The following is a 10,319-nucleotide window of genomic DNA, read 5'->3' as shown; positions in this document are numbered from 1 at the left end:
TTGTATAGAATATACGACGTATAATCAAGGGCTACTCTTCCTTTTTCATAAGAAGCTTCTGCTTGTACTTTTATTTTTTTTTAATATAGAATTGCAACATGTGATAAAAATAGGAAAATTCTCAAGTGAACTCAATCCATCATGGAGCTAAGAGATATTTAAGTGGGTTTCATATGTTTTTTCATATAAGAAAGTACCTTGAAAATGTCTTGATTCATAATGCATTGAGTCAGGTAAGTATTTCCAATAAAAATATAGCCAAAAAAACAAAAAGAATAAGAGGAAAAAGAATGATAATGTACGGTCATGCTCACAGTGACAAAACATTAATTCAATTCTAACCATATATATAAAAATAAAAAGTCTATTTATATGAAAATTCAAAATTTTTTGTTATTTTATAATTTAATTTAAAACTTTAAAAATTAGTAAAATTGTCCAAAATTATATATTTTATTGTAATTATATCCAAATTTAAAACTTAAATACTGATGAGATTGTGTATTGTTGACGTGATAACATGATACTCATATGCCACAGTGGATAAATTGCAAAATGTATGTAAAATAATTTATATCACAAAAATTTAAAATATGACAAAAAATAAAACTTTACAATTTAAAATATATAATTAGGGTGATCATTCGGTCAGTTTGGTTTTAAATTAAATCAAATCGAATAAATTGAAAATCGAAATTTTAGTATTTAGAAAAACCGAACTGAACCGATTTTGGTCAGAAATCAAATCGAACCGAACTGGTCTGATACGGTTCGATTCGATTTGGTTTGATCAGTTTTGATTTTTAATAATTTTTTTATTTTTTACACTTTTGATTTTTAATAATTTTTTATTTTTTACACTTTATTTTTAGTATTTTAAATTTAATTAAAATATTTTAATCTTAATATGATTTAATTTCTCAATATTATTGAAAAAATATATTATTATCGCTAATCGGTTCGGTTTGATTTTTTTAATTTTTTCTGATCAAAATCGAACCGAAATAACTAAAATTTTTAAAATTAAAATTAAACTGAATCGAACCGAAATGAATAAAAAACTGAATCAAATTTTTAAATTAATTCGGTTCGGTCGATTTTTTCAATTTGAACCGAATACTGGTCACCCCTACATATAATATTTTATCTTGTTTATAGAAAGTAAAGTTTTCCAAATATAAAAAAATATACACGGAATTTATAATATTAAGTATAAGTATTTGATGAAATATTTTAATATATATTATTTATATGTGATTTTTATATAATATGAATTTATTTGTAATAAATATTTATAATATATTTAATATTATTAATAATAAATATAAGATATATTTAATTTCAATATAAAATTTAAATTAAAAGATTATATATTTTATTAATCGATTTTTTTCAGTTTGAACCGAATACTACTCACCCCTACATATAATATTTTATTTTATTTACCCCTACATATAATATTTCATTTTATTTAGAATATTATTAATAGAAAGTAAAGTTTTTCAAATATAAAAAAATATACACGTAATTTATAATATTAAGTATAAGCATTTGATGGAATACTTTAATATATATGATTTTTATATAATATGAATTTATTTGTAATAAATATTTATAATATATTTAATATTATAAATAATAAATATAAGATATATTTAATTTCAATATAAAATTTAAATTAAAAGATTATACATTTTATTAAGAATATAAAACTTTAAATAGTGTATTATAATTTATCATTAATTTTTTCAAATTTAATTTAGTGTTGTCACTATAATATCTCTTTTTTTAATACATCTTTTTAATAATAAAATAATAATTTTGATATTTTAATGTAAATTTTAATTGAATTTAAAATAAATTTAGATATTAAATTAATTTAAATTCGGGTGGGATAGATTTCGTCGTGACGCCAATCATCTCAACACACGAGACAAACCGTGGATTAAGCAATCTTTTCCACTCATGCATTTTTAAACTCCAAGCATTGTTCCTTTTGATTTAAAGCCAAGGTACTGCCTATAATTGCAACAGCAATGAAGTTGTTTATAGTTGAAAGCTCTTCTATCTAAAAAGCTTCTACTAACTAATTCGCTACATCTTTTTCTTAACCATTTGCAGCAAAACAAATTCTAAAATAACGAGAAAATTAAAACGGAATATTAAGACTACATTTATTTCACAGAAAGTAATAAATACTATTTATAAAATATTCTCAAGGAAGAATTAGACTTCAAAAGAGGATTAAAATCTAAGTCTTATTTGGTTGGGGTAACCCAACTAGGAAACTTCAAATTCCCAATAAGTGCTAAAATTGTGTTTGTTTGGTTTGCATTTTTGTTGGACTTTCTAGGAAGCTGAAAGTATTTCTTTCCAAGATGGAGGGGAAGTAAATTACTTCCGCTCACACAGTTAAGTTACTTTCTATGAAGTTCACTTCTTAAAGAGTAACTAATTTGAACCAGATAAGATCCTAGTATTACTAATTTGAGAGAAAATAGAAATTTTCATTTATTAAGTACATAGAGGAATGTTAAAAAACAGTAAAACAAAAAAAAAGTCATTATTTTTAAAAAATTTGAAATGAAAAGCTTAAGAGAAATGGACTATTCTACCCTCATTTAACATAAGCAGAAGCTTCAAACGTTATATAAAGCACGAATTCCTTGGATGTCATCACTATGAAGACCCTTAGTCATCCCAGAAGAAATACTAGGAAACATAATAGCTCCTTCCACTGAGCTATGCCCAAGACCAAGTAGGTGTCCTATCTCATGCAAGGCTACAGTCTCCAAGTCATATGCACCTTGTATTGCACCTACTGCCCATCTCTCATCCGCATCAAAATGGAATCGTCCATTCTGTGGAGCAAAGGCATGAGCAAGAATTCCACCACGTCCATCAAAAGAATTGCTATCCCCATGGTTGCCCCTATGAAACCCTATTTTGATATCAGCAGTTGTATAGTCTTGTACCCTTGAAAACCTAAAATGTGTGTTGGCAGCCCATGTTTGGAATGCTTTCGCAACAGGGTTCATAGCTCGAGTTGGGGTTTGAGGAAGAAACCCATAGGTGAGACTATATTTAGAAGCCGGCCATTTGGGATTTCCGCGAAAAAATGTATAATGAGAGACTGTATGAAGGATGGTAGAGCTATGGTGATGGTTTTTCTTGCCAGAATCCATCCGAGTAGTGTCATTGACGATGTCTGGTACCCCACATCGAGGCATAATCATTTTGGATACAGTTTGAGAATCTAAGGACCCAGTGACCTTCAAATGGTAATTGAGCTGATAAGTTTTAAGAGCAAACTCCAATAGTTCATCAAAATCATCATCATTGGCATGAGACTGATTTTTATAGTGTAAGTAACCGAAATGTTCAAGGTAGGTTTTGAGCTTATGGATGCCTTTGAGCTTATCACCCTTATGGCATCCTTGAAGATGCTTAAGGAAATCAAAGGGTAGTGATTTTTTGTCATTAAAGTTTGCTAAAGCTGCAAAAGGAAGAAGAGAAATAAAGACAATGAGAGTGAAAGACAAGATAGGAAAAGCTTTGGAAGCCATGGTTGGGACTAAAGTTGAGCTTAAGCTTGATGGTTTATTAACTCAAAGCTCTCCTGCCTATTTATAGGCCAAGGAGAATAAGTTAGTCTTCCCTTATAGGTTCAAAAAATTAAGTCAGTCAATCAGTCTTCCATTGCAATTAAATAAAATCAAGAGGAAAATGACCAGCATTTACGACTCAAGAATAATTGGTTTAGTATAAATTCATGAATTATTCAAAAGATGCGAAAAAAGAAATCTTAATTATGAAGAAGAGTAGCAGCCTAAATAGACCATTTCTCACTTTATAATTGTTCAAGAATATTTGTAATGTGAAAGGATGATTCTAGGAAGCTCCCTAGCTTATAGCTCTACAGTAATCTTAATTATGAATAATATTTGCCTTGCTTCGGTTTATTGCACCTCATAAATAATAAAATAATTAAAATTTTATATTTCTTTATCAATGTATATAATAACTATTTATAATTAAATACGATTAATATATATATCGACTATTATAATTTTATTTAATTTTTATATTATATTTATTTTTTAAATGAAATTTTAAATAATTTAATAGTATTTAATAAAATTTAATATTAAAAAGTGTATAACTAGAAAATTAATAAAAAAATAACTTGTTTTATTAAGAAATTTCATTCTCATTACCTAACACTTGTAATAGAATAATTATCGAGTTTTAATATATTATTATGATCACATGCATTACAGAACTTTAAATTAAAATAATAAATTAAAAATAAATACGAAACAAAATAAGGGAAGAGGAGAGCTCTCACAAACACTTTAAAAACTCTTCAAGTAGATGTTGTATATCTATATTTTTCTTCTATAGTAAAAAAGTTATATAACGAATTAAAAATATTAAATTTTATTTTTTCTTTAAATTTATTATTAAAAATTAAATAAATCTAAATATTAATAAGTGATGATTTTATTTAGTATTTTAATGATAATTTATAGATAAATTTAAATTAAAAATAAAATTTAATATTTTTAATCATGCTATATAATTTAAATGTAAATTTATCTTTTAAACCTTTGTTCCAGTAGTCGGATTAAATGTTTTTATTAAGTTTTAATAATTTATAAGTTGTTCAATATGATTTAATTAATCGAAATGTTAAAATACGTGGTTGTTGTTAAATAAGTGTAAAAATGAATTAAAATTAATTTTTAAAACAAACATATTTTTATTAATATTTATACAAAATTAATTAAAATACGTAGAATATATAAACATAAATATAATTATTAATTTAATATTTGGTATGTGGGGCCGGACCCATGACAATAACTCATTATTTGGAGGCCCTCAAATCTCCCGTATGGACTCAGTCCGGCCTACTCAGCCTTGAGACCGGGCTCCATCTAAGTTACTCAATCAGGCTCGCCCAGTCCGTACGGCTCACCAAACGGATCCTTTTTGAACTCAGTTTTAATCTTATCTTCCGGCCTGACTCGGAACCTAGAAGGAAACCGACCCATCCGTCTGGTGGGTCCCTCAGCATACGTGCCCATAGAGAATCAGAGGCCGTTACGCATGTAGTACGAATATGATATTCTCGTACGCCCGAATCAACATGGCAGGGACAGGTGGTCCAATGATAGACAATTTGTTATACGTAAGTAGCAGACAAAAGAAAACAAATGAAAGGAGGATTACCCACCTTTAGACCTAAATTTTTTCTAAATTCATAAACACCAGGCTCATTCTTATATAACCTCGAATGTTCCATAACTTTGCATAATTATATTTTGGGATAGTAATAATAAAAAATTTAAATTTTATACTTTTTACAATTCTACCTTTAATATTTTTTTAATAAAAATATTCTAGACTAACAATATTTTTATAATTATATTCTTTATATATATTCTCTTTAAAAATTAATATAAAATTTTTTAAACTGAACTAATATTTTTCATTAATTTTTAATGAAAATATAAATAGAAAATAAAATTATAAAAAAATTATTAATATAAAATATTTTTATAAAAAAATTAAGAGTAAAATTATAAAAAATATAAAATTTAAGATTTTTATGGACACTTTCCCTTATATTTTTTTCCTTACTTTACATATTTGCTATTAAGTTGTTATTTACAAATTCTGTTATTTTACTAATCTTGAGTTTCCCCATGCAACAGGTGATGTTAATTTTGTCCAATATTAATACTTCATGCTATTACTCCAAATTCTTAGAATTTATATTCACTGCATAAAAAAACATAACTACCACAGTTCATAAGTCAATAATTTAATAATTGATATTTTATATTATTGATAAATAATCGATAATTTTTTTTTATTAATTATTTTTTATAATATAAATAATAAATTTCATTATTGTTTTTTATTTTTGTTATAGTAATTTTTATTTTTTTTCTTTTGAATTATAATTTTTATGTAAAACATAGTATCTATTTTGATGTCCTGTAATTTTCATTTTTTAAAATAAAATAATTCATATTTTTAAATTTATATATAATCTAAATATTTTTTAAATTTAAAATAAAATAAAAAATATCCTAATTTTAAATTTAATATTATCTAAATATTTTTTTTAAAAAATACTTAATACAATTATTATATCATATTACTTAAATATTCTTACAGTTTTACTAATGAGATTATTTTATTAGATAATTTTAGTTATTTCACATGGATTCATATTTAATAAAAAATAATAATATTATTAGATAAATAATTCAAAATGTTTTCAAACTTCAAACTAATTTAATTTAAATTTTATTCAAAATTTTTCAAAACTTCAAATTAATTTAATTTAAATTGTATTAATTAAACTAATTGTAGAATTTATATTCGAAATATATTATTTTAATTTTAAAAACTGTCCTAATTTTAAAATAATTTAGATATTATCTAAATATTTTTAAAAATAAAATGAAATAAAATATTTGACATAATTATTATATCTTGTTACTATTATTTTAATAGATAATTTTAGTTATTCTATGTGAATTAGATTTAATGAAAAAATAATAATTTTATTAGGTAGATAATTTAATTAATTAAATTAATAGTAGAGTTTTAAATTCTTAATTTATTTTTATTTAAATTTTTATAAATTCAAAATTTTTAAAAAAGATGTTCAAACCAATTAAAACTATAAGTGTTTAATTAAGTAGATTTTATAAAAATTATTAAAATATTTATAATAATTTTAATAAAAAGTAACGTACTAAGAAAAAAATAAAACTTTATAATATATTATATTTAGAAATAAAATAAAAATTATTTAATTAAATATTAATTTAATTATTATCTATAATAATTTCATATAATTTTTAGTTTATATATAATTTATATTATATATCAAAATAAGAAAAGTAATAAATAATAAAACTGTCTAAAATATTAATATTTACCTTTATTATAAATTACCTATATTATAATTTTAATAAAATATATATTACGATTTTTATAATAAAAATATAATATTAAAATATTTTTTATATAATTTTATATTATATTTAAAAGTGATATAATAAATATAAAAACGTGTAATACATGTTGAATAAAATTAATATATATAAATGTGTGAGAAGGTAAATTATATTTAGAGAAAATTCATTAATGACAAAACTGTAAACAACGACCTAAATAAGCAAGGTATAAGAATATTGAAAAATTGAAATCCTTATTACTTAGATCCCACCTGAAATTATATTAGCTTCTATTTTCAAAGTCTCTTTTCGATTTGAATTAATATTTTATACTGAATATATAATATTAAATTATTATTTTAATTTTAAATAATATCTTCATATTTAAAATTTTATTTTTATTTTTATTATATTTATGTTAATAATTTAATTAATATTAGAGTAATGATATATAATTTTCAATACAAGTATAATATAATCTACCTTAATATATAACATGTTTTAAATCAATAAATATTTTAGTCATAAAATTAACAAAATTAATTTTAAAATTAACAATATTTTGATTTAAAAAATAATTAATGGTTGATTCATCGCTAAAGTAATTGCAAATTCATCATCCAATTATTGCAATTTATGATGCCATATTTCCTCCACAAAAACATAGCAAAATGGTTGTTAATTTCACGCTGTTATTTGTTCCGTTACAATTAGAGCCGATTTAAAATTTAATTGTTGTTTAACGATCATTCAATCATCAATTTTCGGTCGCTATACATTTTGTTAAAGATTAATCCTCGTTTATATCCATCACAGCTGATTGGTTGCGAATAGCAACCAAAATATTTGCTCACCAAATGTAATTGCTAAATTATTATTATTATTTTTAGTAAATCATATACTAATAATGAATATAATAAATTTATAAAATTAAATACTATTTATAATAAATACAAACAAAAACAGATGTGTAATTTATCGGTAAAATTAAGCAGCACAAATAAATTAGTAAATAGACATATATTCAAATGAATTAAAATTAAATGAAACATAAATGGATTTGCAAACCAAATAAATATAAACGGATAAAATCCATTTATAAAAAAAATGTGTTTGTTATTTCTATTTTTAAAATTATAATAATTACAAAAAACTTTGTATCTGTTTCTAAATTTATTAAATTTTTATAGAGTAAAATTTAAAATAAAATTAATTTTATTTTTTCATAATTTTTAATTAAATAATAGTTAAAATTAAATTATTAATTGAATGGAAATTAATGTAATAGAAACCATTAAAATTAAATTAAAAGGTGAATAAAATTGAAATTTAGTTAATATTTGATAAGAAAATTCATTAATAAATATATAATTTGTTTATAAAATAAGATTGAAACAAACAAATTAAAAAATAAATGTATAATTTATTTATAAAATTAAATGAATATAAATAAATTTATAATTAAATATGTAAGTCATTTAAAAAATTAAATAGGGATGTATAATTTATTCATTAAATTAAATAGATAAAGATAAATTTATAAATAAATATATAATTTATTTATAAAATTAAATGAAAATAAAAATGAAGAGATTTAAATGTGTTTGTAAAATTAAATAAATATAAATGGATTTATAAAATAAGTATAATCTGTTCATAAAATTAAATAGATACAAATATACTTGTAAAAAAATTTATAATATATTTATTAAATTAAATAAATATTAATAAATTTATAAATATACGTGTAAATTATTTATAAAATTAAATGATTTTTCAAACTACGTTTTTAAAATTAAATAAATTTATAAATTAATATATAATTAATTTATAAAATTAAATTGATATAAATTGATAATAGATATATAATTAATAATTTTTTTAATTAAAGATTACAATTCTCGCTCTACTAGGCCAACTATAATAAATATTATCATAAAAATTAAATAAAAACTATAATAAAGAAGGTCTAAGGCCTAAAAAATAAAAAATAAAAAATTATTGAGAAGAAAATCAACACTGAGACTATCAATGAAGGGACTTACTCAAATCGTCGTTAAGGCCGTAAAAGGGAATGCAGAGCAGAGTATCACTGATATTACTACTTGCACTTTAAAAGTCAGGAGAAAAAGTTATCAGATTGCTCGACATCAGCCTTAAAATCACAACCCTTCACACAACAAAAATAAGTCTATAATATAATTAATAAGTCTAAGACTATAGGAGAAAATTTTCTTTCTACCCTTGAAGAACACCTCTGTATACAATAAAAAAATACAAGATCTAACCTCCAAACTCTAGATCCGTCTTAGCATGGCAAAGGAGGTTGAAAACCAATAAATCCAACATCAACCCTCTAAGATTAAAGATTAAAAATCAGATTTGTTAAAAAAAAAAAAATTACTATTTAGTCTTTATAATATGATTAAATTTATTAATTAATTTTTTGATTTTAAATAATACATTAAAATGTTATTAATATTTTAAAAAATCTACTAATTAATTCATTGATTAATTTCAAAAATTCATTAGTTGTTGTCTCGAATTTCTATTCATCCATATCAGGATATTTTTATATTTTTTTATAATATTTAATGATTAAAATTAATAAAAATACTAATTATTATACTTTTTAAAATATCAACAATATTTTAATGTATTTTTCAAAATGAAAATATATCTATTTCCATACAATATAGAAATTAAATAGTAAATTTAAAAAAAAAAAAAAAAACAAAAATTAAAAGCTATATACAGCCCACATTTATAATGAAAATTAAACGAGTTTTTACCTCTTCAAGGTACAGGAAAAAAATATTATTTCTTAAATTCTATTTTTAAAAAAAAAAAGGTATTTTTCAAAGCCTATCGCACTTTTGAAATTCAGTAGGTTTTTTTTTTCATTACCATGCTCTTTGAGTGTGGTAAATGAATTGTTTTTAAAAAAAATTTCATTATTACCCCACTTTTAAAATGTAATAACATGTGAGATTCTACCACGCTTTAAAAGCACGGTAAAATTTATGTAATTTATATCTTATATGTATCTCTCATGAGATGATATAATGTTTATTGCGCTTTAAAAGCACGATATAATTGTCGCATTAACCAACAACTCTCTTTCTAGAGATAACATTGGTCACCTCTTTCCCTCCCCTCTTATTTCTCCCATAATTTCCACTCCCATTCCCTCTTTCTTCTCTTCCCACTCTATTTATTTTATTTTCTATCCTCTCTGATAGGTCCCAGTCAAAACCGAAAGAATTAATTCTCAAAGTGAGAAGTTGATTGTATTTTTATTCATAATAATCTGCTGCTATTACAAGTAATAAATAGAGA

At 22.1% G+C, this 10,319-nt stretch overlaps 1 protein-coding gene across 1 annotated transcript; it reads right to left on the bottom strand.

Moving 5' to 3' along the window:
- Window positions 1-2,627: 2,627 nt before the first annotated feature.
- Window positions 2,628-3,615, bottom strand: LOC122721907 (metalloendoproteinase 3-MMP-like). The gene has a single exon (XM_043951001.1). The coding sequence runs from the start codon at window positions 3,564-3,566 to the stop codon at window positions 2,640-2,642; it is 927 nt and encodes a 308-aa protein (XP_043806936.1). The 5' UTR covers window positions 3,567-3,615; the 3' UTR covers window positions 2,628-2,639.
- Window positions 3,616-10,319: the final 6,704 nt, after the last annotated feature.

Source organism: Manihot esculenta, chromosome 15 (assembly GCF_001659605.2).
Source record: "Manihot esculenta cultivar AM560-2 chromosome 15, M.esculenta_v8, whole genome shotgun sequence".
NCBI lineage: Eukaryota > Viridiplantae > Streptophyta > Magnoliopsida > Malpighiales > Euphorbiaceae > Manihot > Manihot esculenta.
The sequence above is the reverse complement of the archived record's forward strand: the minus strand, read 5'-3'. Positions and strand labels throughout refer to the sequence as shown.

Excerpts from the sequence above, each read along its gene's own strand:
- LOC122721907 (XM_043951001.1), bottom strand. The coding sequence starts at position 3,566 with ATGGCTTCCAAAGCTTTTCCTATCTTGTCTTTCACTCTCATTGTCTTT.